The sequence below is a fragment of the Nycticebus coucang genome, chromosome 3 (genome assembly GCF_027406575.1).
Source record: "Nycticebus coucang isolate mNycCou1 chromosome 3, mNycCou1.pri, whole genome shotgun sequence".
NCBI classification, from domain to species: domain Eukaryota; kingdom Metazoa; phylum Chordata; class Mammalia; order Primates; family Lorisidae; genus Nycticebus; species Nycticebus coucang.
Genome location: NC_069782.1, coordinates 21,656,476 through 21,675,975, shown reverse-complemented (window position 1 = coordinate 21,675,975; position 19,500 = coordinate 21,656,476). Strand labels below are relative to the sequence as shown.

At 36.3% G+C, this 19,500-nt stretch overlaps 1 protein-coding gene across 9 annotated transcripts in view; it reads left to right on the top strand.

Moving 5' to 3' along the window:
* Positions 1–19,500, top strand: part of NR1H4 (nuclear receptor subfamily 1 group H member 4) — an 80,952-nt gene that overhangs the window by 52,854 nt on the left and 8,598 nt on the right. For all 9 annotated transcript variants that reach the window (XR_008378734.1, XM_053582998.1, XM_053583005.1 and 6 more), the window contains 4 exons: positions 657–790; positions 4,176–4,274; positions 4,605–4,704; positions 13,732–13,878. Coding sequence is in view for 8 of the 9 variants with exons in the window: in XM_053582998.1 (XP_053438973.1) it covers positions 657–790; positions 4,176–4,274; positions 4,605–4,704; positions 13,732–13,878 (480 nt within the window). In the remaining variant the exon portion in view is untranslated. The remainder of the gene's footprint in view (positions 1–656; positions 791–4,175; positions 4,275–4,604; positions 4,705–13,731; positions 13,879–19,500) is intronic.

Here is a 19,500-nt window from a genome sequence, read left to right as displayed (position 1 = left end):
TTTGATATTGTATGATCCCCCCAAAGAAATTTTCAAAGTCACCTTGCATTATTTTCAACTTTAATTATATTCTCAATAATTTGTACAGTTCTGAAAATTAACAGGTTTCAAAATTTTTCCCTAATGGATATTTGTATTTGTTTTACTCAACAAGTCTATGTGTGTTTAATGTGAAATCAAATGCACTTCTTATGATGCAGTATGTAAACATGATTGAAAATTATATCAATGCTGTGTTTTGAAACAACAGCTTTCAAGGTTCCCTTAGACCAGGAATACGGGAGAGTGTCATTCACCTTTGTATTGGCTGAATACTCGGCATTTGTACAAAGGTTTTGCATCACAAATTCTTTATAGGTATAAATCCCAGCAAGAAAAGATATAATTATATTTAATCTATACAAGTATCTATGAGATAAATATTACTCCCATTTTCCAAATGAGGAAACTGAGACTCACAAAGGTTAAACTTCGTGTTTAAGGTCAAGTTTTAAACCTTAGCTCTCTCTTTTTAAAATGCCAGAAAGTCTAGAATTAGTCCTGTGCCAAATTGCATACATCTTCTCAGCTGAGTACACGTCAGCTGTTTTATGACCACACACCCAACAGTACTTTTGGTAATTGGTGACGTTTCTATGCTTTTTTTTTTTTTTTAGGTTTGTTAACTGAAATTCAGTGCAAATCTAAACGACTGAGGAAAAATGTGAAGCAGCCTGCAGATCAGATGATTAATGAAGACAGCGAAGGTCGTGACTTGAGACAGGTGACCTCGACGACCAAGTCATGCAGGGTAATAACATGCAATGGGGTCTACCACAGCAGGCAGGAGCCCAGCGTCTAGATGCACAGAGATCTGGCTGGAACGCTTTCAAAGTAGAGCCATGGCCACAGCAGAATCTCCAGTCCAAGGGTGCATTAACATGGATTCTTTCTTTTCTTCCTAAGCAAGAGAGTAATATATGCTTTGATGTAAAAATGCAAATAATAGCAGTGTATAAAGTAAAAAGTCTACAGTCTCCCCTCTATGTGACTCCCTTCTTACTCTTACTTCCTAGTGGTTGTCAGTATAAAGGATTTTGTGTATAAGACACATTTTTTCCAACTGAGTTTTGATTCTTATTTATTTTTCCCTAAGAAAGGCTCAAGATAGGAAGAATGTGGTCTCAATTAGAGGCTTTCCTTATCAACCAGTACAACAGGATGAATACACATTTGCAGACCAATTGAGAAAAGCCCTTCTCACTGAGGTCACAAATTTCTCAAGAAATCCTTTGAACAACTTAGTTCAAAATAGGGAAAAATATCCCAGATGATTAGACAAACATATTATGATAAAGCACAGGACATTTGGTAGATTTTTTTTTAAATGGATGATGTGCCCTTTAATTTTATTTTTTAATTTTACTTTTTAATTTTTTATTTGTATGTGTGCACAGGGTACAAATGCACCTTTGTTACATTGATATATTGCATTGTGGTGAAGTCCAAGCCTTCAGGGCATCCATCACCTGAGCAAAACACATGATACCCACCATTGTCTTTCCTACTCTCAGACTCCCACCCCTCTGTATCTCAGCTGTCCATCATTCTATATTGTGGTTCCAGGTGCACATTAGTTAGCTCATACTTGTGAGAACATGAGATATTTGTCTTTCTGTGTATGAGTTCTTTGACTTAAGCAATGGCCTCCAGTTCCATCTGTGTTGCTGCAAAATACATGATTTCATTCCTTTTTAAGGCTGAATAGTGTTCTTTGTGTGTGTGTGTATGTATGTGTGTGTACATTTTATTTATTCATCCAGTCTTCTGTTGATGGACAGCTTAGGTCAGTTTCATATCTTTGCTATTATAAACAGTGCTTGATAAACGTATGAGAGAAGGTATCTTTTTTAGACATCGATTTCTTTGCCTTTGAGTAGATTCCCAGTAATGGGATTGCTGGATAGTATGGTAGATCTATTTTTAGTTTCTTGAGAAATCGCCATAATATTTTTTATAGAGTTGCACTAATTTACATTCTCATCAACTGTAAGAGTTCTCTGTTCTCTGCATCCTCACCAACATCTGTTATTTTTTGTCTTTTTAATAGTAGCCATTGTAATTGGTATAAGATGATATATTACTGTGGTTTTAATTTGTACTTCTCTAAGGATTAGTGATGTTGAACATTTTTTTTCATGTACTTTTTGGCCATTTGTTTGTCTTCTTTTGAAAAATGTGCTTAGCCCACTTCCTAAGGAGTTATTTGGGGTTTTGTTGTTGTTGAATAGTTTGAGTTCCTTATAATTTCAGTATATTAGTCCTCTGCCTGATGTGTAGTTTACCCATATTTTCTCCTATTTCTAAGGTTGCCTATTCACTCTGTTGATTATTTCATTTGCTGTGCAAAAGCCTTTTTGTTTTTTTAAATCCCACTTGTCTATTTTTGGTTTTGGTGTCTGTGTTTTTGAGGTCTTTGGTCGTGAATTCTCTACCTAGACCAATGTCCAAAAGAGTTTTCCCTAGATTTTCTTCTAGTATTTTTATAGGTTCAGGTCTTAAATTCAAGTCTTTAATCCATCTTGGGGTGATTTTTGTATGTTATGGGAGATAAGAGTCCAGTTTTAATCTTCTGCATATGGCAATCCAATAAATAAAGCACTATTTATTGAAAGGGGTATCTTTTCCCCACTCTGTGTTCTTGTCTACTTATTCAAAGATCAGTTGGCTGTAAGTATGTGACTTTATTTCTGGGTGTCCATTCTGTGTCATTGATCTATGTGTTCATTTTTTATATCAGTATGATGCTGTTTTATTCATTATAGTCTTGTATTATAATTTGAAGTCAGGCAATGTGATGTCTACAGCTTTGTTTATTTTGCTGAAGATCATTTTTTGGGGAGTAGAGTTCTATGAACTTTAGAATTATTCCCCCCACCCAGTTCTTCAAAAAATGATGTTGGTATTACATTGAATCTGCGGATTTCTTTGGGCAGTGTGGTCATTTTAACAATATTAATTCTTCTAATCCACAAGCATGGGAATTTTTCATTTGTTTGTGTCATCTACAATTTCTTTCTTTTTTTTTTTTTACTTTTTTTACACAATTTCTTTCATTAGTGTTTGGTAGTTTTCCTCGTAGAGATATTTTACTTCCTTCATTAAATATGTTCCTAGGGTTTAATTTTATGTAGCTATAATAAATGTGACTGCCTTATTAATTTGATTTTTAGCCAGATCATTATTGATGTATAGAAATACTACTGATTTTGTATCCTGAAACCTTTGGTGGAATTTTAATTTGCCATTAGCTGAAAAACAAATAAGCCACAATTATCAAACCACACCCTTCTCAATATTCATTATACTGTTGATAAAAATTTTATCGACATTTAGTTTTTCAAATATATCATTTTGTATAATTTCAGAAAAAATAATTTTATATAAAAGTCTTATTTTGCCACAGTGCTTTATCAGTAACACTTTGGTATAAGGAAGCAGAGTTGATATAATTGTTCTCACTTTTCAAAAGACACTGTTACAAGGGAAAGAGAAATTTCAGGTCTGAATTGTCCAGATTGTGGACTGAACAACAAAGTTTTCTTCTAAAGGGCCAGATATTGTAGACTTTGGCCACATAGTATCTGTCACAACTATTCAACTCTGCCATCTTAATGCAAAAGCAGCATAGACAATACATAAACAAAAGAGTGTATCTGTGTTCCAATAAAACTTTATTTACAAAGCCAGAAAGATTTGGTCTATGGGCCACACTGTAAGAGTATACATGTGAAACATTTCATTCAACATGAATATAGTATTCATGGTGTTCACGCTATGCTGGCATTTTTCATTAGTTATGATTCAACTTTTACTGACCTTCTTTATGAATGGGCTCAATATGCTTCATATTTGACTATTATTTATTCCTAAAAATTCATGAAAGAATATTTTGTTACCTCTGTTTTATGAATGAAAAATGAGCAACTTGGGACAAATTTAGTGAAACATAATACGACTTGCCTAAAGAACCAAAGAAAGAGATTAAACACTATATTAGAGCTCATAGTTTCTGCTTATTTAGGGATTTTTTTTCTCAATGATTTCTGTTATAGTTCACTTCAGGTAAATGCACATATAGAAAGAATGTCTTATAGCCACCCTCTCTAACACCTTTTATTTTCTTGCCAGTGTAGGAGAAAACTGAACTCACCCCAGATCAACAGAATCTTCTATATTATATTATGGATTCATATAACAAACAGAGGATGCCCCAGGAAATAACAAACAAAATTGTATGTATAATATCTGAAAATACATGGATTTAAAATTAATACTTTCTTGAGTTTTTATTATTTTACAGATGGAATTTATATGTAAATATGTTACTTTGAAATGATTAAAACTGAGAATTTAAGTTATATTATACATTTAAACTCTTACCAGGATTAAACAATTAAAGAGTTAGAAGTAATAGTAACCTTGCTTTACAAAGATCTGAGAAGTATGAGCTGGGTCTTTAAATTTTATTTTCTAAATATGTTTTTTCTTTAGTCTAATGACTTTGTATTGATTTATCATTTTCTATCTGCTTACTAGTCATTTGCTTTTTTCTTAAAATTTAGTTAAAAGAAGAATTCAGTGCAGAAGAAAATTTTCTCATTTTAACTGAAATGGCTACAAGTCATGTACAGATTCTTGTTGAATTCACCAAAAGGCTGCCAGGTATTTTTTAAATTAAAATGTTAATATTGAGGATTTATAGATTATATTAATAATTTTACATGAAGTGTTTTGTTCAATTCTCAAAACATTTCTGTGAGTTCAGATTTATTATCAGTATTATTAATACTATTACCCAGTATTTTCACTTATAAGAATTTAGTTATTTCTCTGCTGTATTCTAAAATACTCTTGTGACATTGAGAGAGGCAAGTCTGCTTATTGTAAAGTGAATGGCACATCTGATTTAAATTAATGTGTCTGACTACTATAGACATGAGGTTTTACAGCCAGAAAGGATTTTTGAAATCAGTTATAATTCTTCCAAATCAATAGATCAAAAAATTGAGACTTTGCCAAGTGATCACTCAACAATTTATTCATTCACTAAGTCATTGTTTATACTTGCTATTAACTTCAAGGAGAGTGGTTAAAGGGCATTGTTTATACTTGCTGTTAACTTCAAGGAGAGTGGTTAAAGGGTATTATGAACACACACACACACACACACACACACACACACTCTCTCTCTCTCTAGTTTTGTTTGAATGGAGAGGAATTAGTTGCTAACTGTGTCTGGGAAAAAAGGGGAGACTTCAGAGAGGATCATATTTGAGTTAAGTCTAAGAGTAAAAGAATTTTTTTAGTTGGCAACTAGGAGAAGGAGAATTCTAAGTTGAGAGATATTCTTATGAAATGATAATGAGGCATGAAGAAGGATAGGGTTATTAGAAATGGGAGAGAAAATTCAGTATGACTATTATATAATGTTTATGGTGGGTTCCTTGAAAGGACAATAAGGTGAGTTGGCATCAGAATGATAATGGCCTAAATAAAGAATTGAATCCATGTCTCCTGGATTGTAAAGAGATTTGGGTGGCTTAGAGAGATAAATGAAATTTTTGTTATAAAGAGATGGCTTTATCAGGTTTGTATAAGATGTATTTGAATAGGGAGGACTGGAGGCAGGAAGTATCAGTCAGTATACTACTGCACAAATCTGGGCAAGAGGGCTTAAAGAAATAGCAGTGGGAAAACAAATGAGGAGAGATTCAAAAATTGATAGGGCTGGATGAATACTTGCTTGTGTGAGACAAGGGAGAAAGACTTATCTGCAGTTATTTGATGGGTCCAGCACAAAACAGGAGTGCAGGGGTCTTATCTCTAAGTCTCAAATTCTTTCTGCTATTGTATCAATGCTATCTAAGTCAATAGATTTAAGGTGTTTCGGTGTTTTTAAAAAGTATTAGTAGAATCTCATGGTCAAGGAGAGTATAATAAATACCTTGGATAGCAGCATAACCCTGTGATATTAAATTACAGAAGGGAACTTCTGACATAAGATTTTAATTAGACATGTTAATTTCCCTTCTGTCATTATTTTATTAAATGTGTCATGAATAGACATAAGCCTACATAAGATTCATAAAATGTGTGGAGAAAGTTCTTGCTATCGTTGAAACATTAATATTCTTTCATTTCTTTATTGACAATGAAAGAAGAGCTTAATTTGCTATATTCTAATTAAGTTGAGGCAATCTCACTCAAAACCAAAATTACGCAAGAGTAAAGTCTGTGGGGAGAAGAATTGGAAGAGGGAAACATATGATATTTTTGGTTATTTTCTGTGGGAGCAGATTTTGCAGTTCAAATGGTCAATTGGTTTTGAGTCAAGAAATAATTGAAGACAAAAATCATATTCATAAGAAAGTAGCTTACCTGAAAGCATTAGCAACATCTTAACATCTCTTCTTCCCAATCCCTATTGTGTTGCTCTTGAGGAAAGCAGTATAATGAACAGGTATGCAATGATGAAAGCAGAAGGAAAAATTTAAAAATACAGAAGGAAATAAAAGGCAGCAAAAACCCTGGAGAAGGAAAAAAATTATTCAGCAATCATTACAGAGATAACATTATTAACGAATAGTAGTAATAGGGATATAATAGTAATGCTGGAAGGCCGTTTTGTGAAAAACGAAAAAATTTTTTTAATCTTTTCTCCCAGTGTCACATAGTGCATAAAGCTCAACACTAGATTTCTTTTTTTTTAAATTATTAAATCATAGCTGTGTACATTAATGCAATCATGGGGCACCATACACTGAAAAATGAAATTGAGTCATTCCATGCAGTAGTTCATTAAGCATAGTGTGCGCCAGGCACTGTCCAGGGTGCTGGAGACCCAGAGGGAAAAAGGCATGGCTGCTGCCCTCAGAGAAGCTCACAGATTCTTTTTTTTTTTTTTTTTTTTTTTTTTTTTTTTTTTAGAATATACAGGAATCTTTATTTTCTGACAATCAAATCTTTTTTTTTTTTTTTTTTTTTTTTTTTTTTTTTAATTTTTTTATTAAATCATAAGTGTATACAATGATATGATTATGGGGCATCATACACTCACTTCATAAACCATTTGACACATTTTTATCACAGTGGTTAACATAGCCTTTCCGGCGTTGTCTCAGTTACTGTGCCAAAACATTTACATTCTACATTTACCAAGTTTCGCAAATACCCCTGTAATATGCACCACAGGTGTGATCCCACCGATTCCCCTCCCTCTACCCACCCCCCCCTTTCCCACTTCCCCCTATTGTTAAGTTGTAGTTGGGTTATAGCTTTCATGTGAGAGTCCCAAATTAGTTTCATAGTAGGGCTGTGTACATTGGATATTTTTTCTTCCATTCTCGGGATACTTTACTAAGAAGAATATGTTCCAGCTCCATCCATGTAAACATGAAAGAGGTAAAGTCTCCATCTTTCTTTAAGGCTGCATAGTATTCCATGGTATACATATACCACAATTTATTAATCCATTCGTGGATCGATGGGCACTTCGGCTTTTTCCATGACTTAGCAATTATGAATTGGGCTGCAATAAACATTCTGGTACAAATATCTTTGTTATGTTGTGATTTTTGGTCTTCTGGGTATATGCCCAGCAGAGGAATTACAGGATTGAATGGCAGATCTATTTTTAGATCTCTGAGTGTTCTCCATATATCCCTCCAAAAGGAATGTATTAATTTGCATTCCCACCAGCAGTGCAGAAGTGTTCCCTTTTCTCCGCATCCACGCCAACATCTCTGGTCTTGAGATTTTGTGATATAGGCTAGTCTCATTGGAGTTAGATGATATCTCAAAGTAGTTTTGATTTGCATTTCTCTGATGATTAAAGATGATGAGCATTTTTTCATATGTCTGAAGGCCGTGCGCCTGTCTTCTTCAGAGAAGTTTCTCTTCAAATCCCTTGCCCAGCCTGCGATGGGATCCCTTGTTTTTTTCTTGCTGATGCGTTTGAGTTCTCTGTGGATTCTGGTTATTAAACCTTTGTCAGAGTTATACCCTGCAAATATTTTCTCCCATTCTGAGGGCTGTCTGCTTGCTCTGCTTACTGTGTTCTTAGCTGTGCAGAAGCTTTTTAGTTTGATCAAGTCCCAGTAGTGTATTTTTGAAGCTGCTTCAATTGCCCGGGGGGTTCTCCTCATGAAATACTCACCCAGACCAATTTCTTCAAGGGTTTTCCCTGCATTCTCCTCTAGTATTTTTATAGTTTCATGTCTTAAGTTTAAATCTTTAATCCAATGAGAGTCTATCTTAGTTAATGGTGAAAGGTGTGGGTCCAATTTCAGTCTTCTGCAGGTTGCCAGCCAGTTCACCCAGCACCATTTGTTAAATAGGGAATCTTTTCCCCACTGAATGTTTTTAATTGGCTTGTCAAAAATCAAATAGCGGTAAGTAGCTGGATTCATCTCTTGGTTCTCTATTCTATTCCAGATATCTACTTCTCTGTTTTTGTGCCAATACCATGCTGTTTTGATCACTATCGATTTGTAGTAAAGTCTGAGGTCTGGTAGTGTGATTCCTCCTGTTTTGTTTTTATTTCTGAGTAATGTCTTGGCTATTCGAGGTTTTTTCTGATTCCATATAAAACGAAGTAATGTTTTTTCAAGATCTTTAAAATATGACAGTGGAGCTTTAATAGGGAGTGCATTGAAAGTATATATTGCTTTGGGTAGTATGGACATTTTGATAATGTTGATTCTTCCTAGCCATGAGCATGGTATGTTTTTCCATTTGTTAACATTTTCAGCTATTTCTTTTCTTAGAGTTTCATAGTTCTCTTTATAGAGATCTTTCACGTCTTTTGTTAGGTAAATTCCCAAATATTTCATCTTCTCTGGCACTACTGTGAATGGGATAGAGTCCTTAACTGCTTTTTCAATTTGACTGTTGTTGGTGTATATAAAGGCTACCGATTTATGAATGTTGATTTTGTAACCTGAGACGCTGCTGTATTCCTTGATCACTTCTAGGAGTTTTGTAGTAGAGTCCCTAGTGTTTTCCAGATACACAATCATATCATCTGCGAAGAGCGAGAGTTTGATCTCTTCTAACCCTATATGGATACCCTTGATCGCCTTTTCTTCCCTAATTGCGGTGGCTAAAACTTCCATTACAATGTTGAAAAGCAATGGAGACAATGGGCAGCCTTGTCTGGTTCCTGATCTGAGTGGAAATGATTCCAATTTAACTCCATTCAATATGATATTGGCTGTGGGTTTGCTGTAGATAGCCTCTATCAGTTTAAGAAAAGTCCCTTCTAGACCAATTTTCTTGAGTGTTCTGATCATGAAGGGATGCTGGATATTATCAAAAGCTTTTTCTGCATCAATTGAGAGAATCATATGGTCTTTGTTTTTCAATTTGTTTATGTGCTGAATTACATTTATAGATTTACGTATATTGAACCAGCCTTGAGACCCTGGGATAAAACCAACTTGGTCATGATGTATAATTTGTTTGATGTGTTGCTGGATTCTGTTTGTTAGGATCTTGTTGAATATTTTTGCATCTATATTCATTAGTGATATTGGTCTATAATTTTCTTTTCTTGTTGGGTCTTTTCCTGGTTTGGGGATCAGGGTGATATTTGCTTCATAGAACGTGTTGGGTAGTCTTCCTTCTTTTTCTACATTTTGGAACAGGTTGAGTAATATAGGTACTAATTCCTCTTTAAAGGTTTGGTAGAATTCTGACGTGAAACCATCTGGTCCCGGGCTTTTCTTTTTAGGGAGGTTTTGTATAGTTGATGCTATTTCTGAACTTGTTATGGGTCTGTTCAACATTTCCACTTGATTCTGGTTAAGTCTTGGAAGGTGGCGTGCTTCCAAGTATCGGTCTATTTCCTTCAGATTTTCATATTTCTGAGAATAAAGTTTCTTGTAATATTCATTAAGGATTTTTTGGATTTCTGATGAGTCTGTGGTTATTTTGTCTTTGTTGTTTCTGATTGATGATATTAGAGATTTTACTCTTTTTTTCCTGATTAGGTTGGCCAGAGGTTTATCTATTTTATTGACCTTTTCAAAAAACCAGCTTTTTGATTTATTGATCTGTTGTATTATTCTTTTGTTTTCAATTTCATTTAATTCTGCTCTAATTTTGGTTATTTCTTTTCTTCTACTGGGTTTGGGGTTGGAATGTTCTTCCTTTTCCAGTTGCGTGAGATGTCCCATTAAGTTGTTAACTTCCTCTCTTTCCGTTCTCTTGAGGAAGGCTTGCAGTGCTATAAATTTCCCTCTTAGAACTGCCTTTGCAGTGTCCCAGAGGTTCTGATAGCTTGTGTCTTCATTGTCATTTTGTTCCAAAAAATTGGTGATTTCTTTCTTAATCTCATCTCTGACCCAGCTATCATTCAGCATAAGGTTATTTAACTTCCATGTTTTTGTATGGGTATGCAGATTCCTGTTGTTACTCAATTCAAGTTTTATTCCATGATGGTCCGAGAAGATGCATGGAATAATTTCTATTCCTTTAAATTTACTGAGGTTAGACTTGTGACCTAAAATGTGATCAATTTTGGAGTAAGTTCCGTGGGCTGATGAGAAGTATGTGTATTCAGTTTTGTTGGGATGAAATGTTCTGTAGATGTCTGCTAAATCTAAATACTGGATGGTTAGGTTTAAATCTAAGATTTCTTTGCTCAGCTTCTTTCTGGAGGATCGATCCAACACTGCCAAGGGAGTGTTGAAATCTCCAACGATTATGGAGCTGGAGGAAATCAAGTTACTCATGTCTGTTAGAGTTTCTCTTATAAATTGAGGTGCATTCTGGTTGGGTGCATAGATATTAATAATTGAGATCTCGTCATATTGAGTATTACCCTTAACAAATATGAAGTGACCATTCTTGTCCTTCCTTACTTTTGATGGTTTAAAGCCTACTGTATCTGCAAATAAAATTGCAACACCTGCTTTTTTCTGATTACCATTTGCCTGAAATATGGATGACCATCCTTTCACCCTGAGTCTGTATTTGTCTTTTAAGTTGAGATGTGACTCTTGTATGCAACAAATATCTGGCTTAAGTTTTTGTATCCAGTCAGCTAACCTATGCCTCTTTAGAGGACAGTTTAAGCCATTCACATTGATGGAGAGTAAGGATAAGTCTGGTGGAATTTTGGGTATCGAGTTTTTCAAAGGTCCAGTGGACATTTTTAATCCTTTCGCCAGTGTGGAAGTTGGAGTTTGATCCGAAGTTTCTGAGTGAGTTTACTTTTGTGGTATAGGATTGGGTTGGTCATTGTGGAGGATAGGTCTGAGAACATCCTGAAGAGCTGGTTTACTTATGGCAAATTTTTTCAACATATGAATGTCATTGAAGTATTTAATTTCTCCATCATAGATGAAACTCAGTTTAGCTGGATACAAGATCCTGGGTTGAAAGTTTTTTTTGCTTTAGGAGATTAAAAGTTGATGACCAGCCTCTTCTTGCTTGAAAAGTTTCAGCAGAGAGATCTGCAGTTATTCTAATATTCTTACCTTTGTACGTTATAGTTTTCTTTCGCCGGGCTGCTTTGAGAATCTTCTCTTTCATGTTAACTTTAGTGAAGCTAATTATGATATGTCTGGGAGATGGCTTTTTGGGGTTGAATCGTGCTGGGGTTCTGAAGCTGTCTGCTATCTGAATTTCAGATTCTCTAGGCATGTCTGGAAAATTTTCTTTCATAATTTCATGTAGAAGGGCCTCTGTGCCCTTGGCTGCCACATCATCAGCCTCCGAAATTCCTATAACCCTTATGTTATGTTTTTTCGAATTATCTGAGAGCTCTCTGAGTGAGTGATCCGTTTTTGCTCTCCATTTCTCTTCCTCTTTGAGAGATTGGGAGCGTTCGAAGACTTTATCTTCAATGTCAGAAATCCTTTCTTCTGCTTGCTCCATTCTGTTACTGAGGGATTCTACTGTATTTTTCATATCTTTGAGGGCTGTAAGTTCTTGTTTCAGTGTGTCTAAGTCTTTGGTGGTTTTGTCTTTAAATTCGTTAAATTCTTGAGACAACTTTTGAATTTCTCCTCGAATTCCTAATTCCATTTTATTAATCTTGTCTGCAAACCAAATTCTGAATTCGACTTCTGACATCTCAGCCAGTTGTTTATGAATGGGATCTTCAATCACATCTGCCGTATCTTTTCTTGGGGGGGTTGATCTATTCTGGTTATTCATGTTACCAGAGTTTTTCCGCTGATTCCGCCCCATGGTTTACTCCCTTTGGTTTTTCCCCTGGGGTTTTATCGAGGGCCCGTACAGTGTTGTGGCCTGAGAAACTGGGGCCCTGTCTGGTGTGGTGGAGCAAAGTGGTTCTGTCTTGTTTTCAGCTGGTTTCTGTTCGATCCTATTGCAACTTCTACTCTGGCTTGAAGTCTCAGCTTTTGTTTGCGTCCTTGTGATCACAACTTGCCTCAGCGGTGTTGATGTGCGTTCTTCAGCCTTCTCTCTTGGTGAGCCACAGATTCTTAAGAATAGTGACTGCGAATCCTTAGCATTGCACGCTTCCCTAGTCTCTCGTTGTTGTTTAATCCTTCCCTAAGCCATTTAGATCCTAATGGTATTATTTTTCTCTATTTATATTAGTTTTGTGTGTGTGTACCAGCATGCAAATGTTTTGTTTCCCATTCATTCATTCAATTGTTCAACAAATAACTCTTGGGTACCTATTACATGCTGGACACTTGGGATACAAAAGAAAACAAAACAATGTTTCTGACATCTTGGGCCAGTTCACCCTCAATAGAGGGGGCAGACAGTTGACAATAAGCAAACAAATCTATAATGTCATGTCAGATAGTGGTAAGTTCTATGAACAAAAATAAAGCAGGGAGAGACCAGTAAGGGCTGGGAGTATTCTTTTAGGATAGGTAACTCTGGAGCAGAGAGAGACCTGATTGCAGTGAGGGAGTGGGACATGGCAATGTCTGAGAAGAGCATTCATCCCAGGGGCAAAACTGGGCTTGTGTATACACAGCAGAGCCAGGGGCTGGAGCACAGAGAGTGGGGGGAAGGAGGAGCAGGAAGTGAGGTCAGGGAGACTGTTGGGAACTGCATCATACAAGTCTGGATAAAGACTTTGGATTTTCAGGGCAGTGTTACATTATTCTGGCGTGGCAGTTCTTCCCATATTTTTCTGGTTTTCCTCACCCTGCATGGTGCAGTCTGAGGTTCAGAGCAGGTACCACAATATGACTTTAATTGGCTTTTGAGAGAAATGCTACCCATTCTCTAGATTAACTGAAGACTAATGAATCAACCAAATATTCTATATGCATGTAATGTTTTGTCTGGTTTGTGGGTGTTTACGTTCTGTGAAGTTGGCCCTTTCATACCACGTGTGACTAAAATAAAGGCTCGTAGAGTATCTGCCTAGCTCTGGCTTCTGAGGGTTGCTGCATCTGAATTAGTCTGTCTCTGCCATAAATATATATATATATCTGGTAAGGAATGGACATCTCCCTTTGCCTAACTTATTCAATAAATCCTACTCAGTGAAGATAAAAGCTTCTATTGGAGGGAGTAGAATAGTTACTGACTCAACTGGACTACCCAATTGTAAAACAATTACAAAATCACTTTGTGGAAATATTTTATCAGTGGTGATGTTGGGGATGATGAAATCTTGTTTTTTCATATATAAAGTGAAAAATTGTTATACAAGTCCAATTCCTTAATACTGATTTGACTATCATATTTATTCAGGCTTTCAGACTTTAGACCACGAAGATCAGATTGCTTTGCTGAAAGGGTCTGCAGTTGAAGCTATGTTCCTCCGTTCAGCTGAGATTTTTAATAAGAAACTTCCAGCTGGACATGTTGACTTGTTAGAAGAAAGAATTCGAAAGAGTGGTAAGTTTTTGGTTCATGGTAAAAGAGTTTGTTTCTGCAGGTAAAACGGGCTCACCCCATGAAGGCAGGGCTCTTGCCTATCTTATGTAATATTGTTATACGTCCGTAGTGTTTAGCATGGAGAATAGCTTTAAAAAGATATGCCTTAAATAGATAGAATTTTTTTTTTTTTTTTTTGCAGTTTTTGGCTGGGGCCAGGTTTGAACCTACCACCTCCGGCATATGGGGCTGGTGACCCTACCCCTTGAGCCACAGGCACTGCCCCGATAGATTTTTTTTTTTTTTTTTAAGCAGGCCCAGGCGGGGCTCAAACCCGCCAGCCCTGGAGCATGGGGCCAGAGGAACAGATAGAACTTTTAAGAGGCTTTGTTCAAAACTCCCTGTTGTAATAGTAAATACCAGAAGCTCTCTCTTCACTGCCCTAAGAGGCCAAAGAACTATTTAAAAAGTTTAGAAAATAAGTCTAATGAAAAATAACACCAGAAAATGGGTTTATTTAGTGCAAAGAAAGATTCGTTGTTTTCAAGACCTTCAGATATGAAAGACTAAGTAACAAGCTATTCCCATTACCTATCTCTATCAAAATAAAATGGAAATAAATGATAACAGCAATATTTATATATCATTTACACTGTTCTAAATGCATATGGAACATATGCATTTCATCAAATCCTTGCCCAAATCCTATGAAATAAGTACTATTATTATTCCTATTTCAGAGATGTAGAAACTCAGAGAAAGGTCAAATAACTTTACCCAAGACCGAAAAAATGTCTAATTTCAGAAGCCTTGTGTCTTGATCACTATTCTATACTGCCTTTCCAGAGATAAGGTAATAGCACACGTGACTCAGTTTGACTTATTCTGGAGCAATACTGTGACAGGAAGGGTCTAGAGAGACATCAAAATTAATTACCAAGAATTTTGTGCAATTTATCTTAGGAAATCCTTAAAATAGAGTAAGTTCTTCTTTTCTTGAAAGATTTCATATAGGGATTGGGAGTGGTGGAGGATGAATAAGATGAGATGACTTCTCAAGATCCTTTCCTTGTAAAGGATTATCATTCTGTGATTGACTGAAATAAGTTGACAGACTTTTTTTTTTTTTTTTGTAGAGACAGAGTCTCACTTTATGGCCCTCGGTAGAGTGCCATGGCATCACACAGCTCACAGCAACCTCCAACTAACTCCTGGGCTTAAGCAATTCTCTTGCCTCAGCCTCCCGAGTAGCTGGGACTACAGGCGCCCACCACAACGCCCAGCTATTTTTTTGTTGCAGTTCAGCTGGGGCTGGGTTTGAACCCGCCACCCTTGGTATATGGGGCCGGCGCCTTACCAACTGAGCCACAGGCACCGCCCAAGTTGACAGACTTTTAAAACCAGTAACTTAGAATAGGAATTGGAAAGAAGTTTTTCAAGCAGATTTGCATCTGAGATATAAGTAAAATAATTTAAAAATTAAAAATTATTTTTAAAAGCAGTCTTTCCATATTCATTATGTCTCTTCCTCTAGTTAAAAAGTTGAAGTATAATTAGCATAATTGGTAGATTAAAAAAAAACTTAAACTTTTTTTTTTTTATTGTTGGGGATTCATTGAAGGTACAATAAACCAGGTTACACTGATTTCATTTGTTAGGCAAAGTCCCTCTTGCAATCGTGTCTTGCCCCTAAAAGGTGTGGCACACACCCCACCCCAAAACTTAAAGTTTTGAAAGATGAGTGATTCTCAATATATTGAGAATATATTGACGAGTTTAACAAATATTTAAGAGCAAGGTACTATGGTGGCCATGAAGAGAGAAATCAAGGTTCCTTCCCTGTAGAAGTTTCTGGTCTAGTGGGAAGAGACGAACTGTGCCTGATTATAAGAAAATGTAGAAGAGAAAAACTGAGAGAAATGATGACTTCTAGTTGGGAGGGCTCCAAAAAGGTTTTGCTGGCAGTTGAGCTGGGCCTTGAATGAGATTAGCTTTGGATACCCACCAGGAGCAAAGGGAGAGAGGCAAGGAAGCTCAGACATGCACCCGCAGATGTGTGAGTAGCTCAGTTGATTGCATTAAAGGGAAATTAAAAAGGAAAAAAATGTCAGAACTAGAGGGTCATGAATGTTGAGCTCAAGATTTGCTATTTCCTCAGTAATTTTGAAAGATTTTTGAGCAGAGAAGGAAAAATATCAAAATCAAGCTTTACTAATTCTCCGGCATTGTTAGGATAAGACTGTTAGGAGGCCACACATTTTGAGGCTGTGATCCTTGCTGCCAGGAGAGGAGAGAAAGGATCTGGGAGACATATTGTTGCAGCTTATCACTCTTTGAAAAATATTCCATTGTTAAGAAATAGGCATTTTGGCCCTAGACAGACTTTGTCACCTACCTGGGCCTTAATTTATCGCCTGTGTGTTTGTGTATATGTGTCTGTGCAGGATGAGGGGAAAAGCTTGAGTCAGAAAGCCCTTACAGCACCATTCAGTTCTACAAGTCTTACTGCTTTTTTCTCTGAAGTAATTCAATGATTTTGGTTTTGATTTGGTGTTTAGCCAGGCACTCAGCCAGCTTCTTACATATTCTGATTTTTAAAGCTGCAAGCAATGATTGACAGTTCAACTTAGGAAAGAGTTACAGGACACAGCTAGATTTTCACACTGATGAATTTCCTGGTTGATCTGGACTACTGAAGGTAGATTGGTGGTTCTCTCTGCAGACAATCGTGGTGGCTTCAACCTGTGGTAGATACAACGTCACCAGCTTACCTTGGTCATTTATTTGGCTCTGGCTTGGAGCTCTCTATAGGAAAATCCATGAGTTAGATCTAATTTAAAAAAAAAAACAAAACTATTACAAGGAGATAACCTGTGACAAAATATTATTCATTTTATACTCAGGTCCCTTTAACTCTCAAATGATTTGTGCTGTTGTTAATGTGTGTTCAGGTATTCATCAAGACACAGGTGACTAAAGATACTGACTGTGAAACCAGCCTTGAATTTAGGCTTTACTCCATATTGGCTACATGTTCCTTTTCTTTAAAAAGCTATTGAAATAGACCCGCTAATCAGTTTGATTTTTTTTGCAGTCATGTCTACCTTTAATATTTCTTCTGCAGTCTTGCCTGGATTTTGGTAATAAGAGCATCACAAGGCAGGGTCTTTCTTTTTTTGAGTCAGTATTTTATACCAGGCAGCGTGTATGTGTCTGTAGGATGGATGAATGGAGGTTAGTCTCCAGTTATGAAGCTGGCCCATTTATTTACTTTTCAGATGGCTGTTCTCCTGAATTTCGGAGTTATTTGTAACCCAGACTGACAGCTAACCAAAGATCTCATTTTTCCAGACCTTGCCTATAGTAGTTAATTCAGGAAACATACCTCTTTTCCATTTGAGTATAAAGGAAAAAGACAGAGTGTGGAATTCTGCTGTGTTCTCTTTCTCTATTTCCTCCAAGATGAGTCATTTAGAGTTGATTTGGGTGCCAGACAATAATTTAAAAAGGGGGTGCAATAGCTGTCATATGAATTGAAGTGTTTCCATGACAGGACACATGAGGGGAATTGTTTAGTAGCTTTTCTCTGTCTCTGTCGCTCTCTGTCCCCCACAGGTGCTCAGCTCCCATTTTTTTTTTTTTTATCTTTGGCTTCATCAGACCTCCTGGGTCCTGAGCCACATCAGGTGTTGCCATAGAGAGTACTTCCATGGGCCAGGTACAATAGGGATACAGAGATGAATAAGATAAAGTCCCAGTCCTCAAGACTTCATCTTCCAGGGCAAATGTACCTGAAAAGAAATGATCCCACGTCATGTATCATTCTAGTTAGAGGTTTGCCTGCTGTAACACTGCCTTCATAAGAATAAAGGGGGATTAAACAAGATAGAAAATCATTTCGAGTCTGGGCATGAGGACTGATAGGGCAGATTCACAGCGTCCTTCTCTGTTGCTGCTCGTCCGTCCATCCACAGGGCACTGACCACATCTGTATGGTCTAAAATTCGGGCACAACCTCATGCCAGCCAGGGAGGAGGGCAGTGGGGGAAAGGAACATCCCACTCTCCGTGGGAGGGAACAATCCAAAGACATATATGCCGCTTCTACTGACATTCCACTGGCAGAACTTACCTTCCCCCTCACAAAAAGGAGGGAGCCCTGTAAAAAGACTAATGCAGTAAGTAGGCAAGAAATGACCAATGTCTTGCTCTTTAAAATATATAATTGAAAAGAAAAAAAGAATCTTGCTTGTAATTGCATAAGTTTCAGAACTTGTGATTCTTCAAGTTTCAGAACAATTCAAGAAAGAATTTTTCCAAACTATGATCTAGGTAAATAAATATGCATGCCTCCAGTTCATAATAAAATGTGTCCCCCAAATATCAACCATGTATTGTGACAATAAAAAACCACCTAAACTCTCATGCTGCTTCATATTTTATGGTTTATAATGATACTTCCATTTATTAATATTTATGAATTTGCATCTCCCAGTGGATTTTCAGAACATTGCTTCCTCCACACTGCCACATAGAAACCTGATCTTGCCAGATGACCTTTCAGAATAACTTTTTATTCTTATGCTAATATAACCCATTCTTATTTCTTTTGTACATTTTACTCCAGAATAACATCATGTCTGAAAGTTACCTTGTTTATGCCTACAGAACTCTTTAAGGAATATAATGTGAAATTTCTTTTCTTTTTCTTCAAATTCATATTTTGTTTTGTCATTATTAAATTCCAGTGATACGCACAAAGATACTGTCTCCTGGGGTGCTCTTGCTTAATGAGAGTTAGTGTTTATTTATGTTAATTGAGGCTTTAGAACATACATCTGATAAAAACCTGTGGCTGAATTGTTTCTACACAATTCTAATGCATCAATAATTTTATTCCTAATGTAGCATTATAATACAAACTAGGTTTTTATGCTGAAATTTTTAATAAAAGTAGGAATAATCATATGATGTAAAATATGATAGGACTGAAATAGGCTTGCTAATGCCGAATGAGTTTACATTTTAACATTAAGGAAATTAGTAATAACCTCTCACAGATCATAGCAACTCGCTCTGTTCATTTCAAATATAAATAGCCCCTGAAATTTATAGTTGTTTTTGGCCTTTTTGATCCCCAGAAGAGACATAAAAATATTCAATATAGTGTTTATCAGCTTGACAATGTATCTTGTGATTTTGTAATGTTTTGTTTTATGTGTGTGGTACAGCTAATCAGCAGAGTGTCAGGAAATAAAGGCAGGTGTTCTAACTGAAAGCCCAGCATTCTCTGTGTGTGTTGCATCTGTCACTCACCCAGGTCTAATACAGTGATTTTCAATTGATGTGCTGTGGGGCACCCTGGTGTGCTATGAAAGATCTTAGTTGTGCTGTGAACATTTTTAAAGATCATTAATTAAATTATTTTCAAAAGAAATTCAAAGCACAGTAAGTCTATTCTTTTTTTACTCTTTTTTTTTTTTAATCAACATAATTTAAATGTGCCGAGGAAGTTGACCTATAGATTCAAGTGTGCCATGAGATAAAAAAAAGGTTGAAAAGCACTGGCTAATATTAGCCCAAGTTTTGGTTACTAGGGAATCTAAAGACTGTGTAAAACACTGTTCCTGCCCTTCAGTTGAGA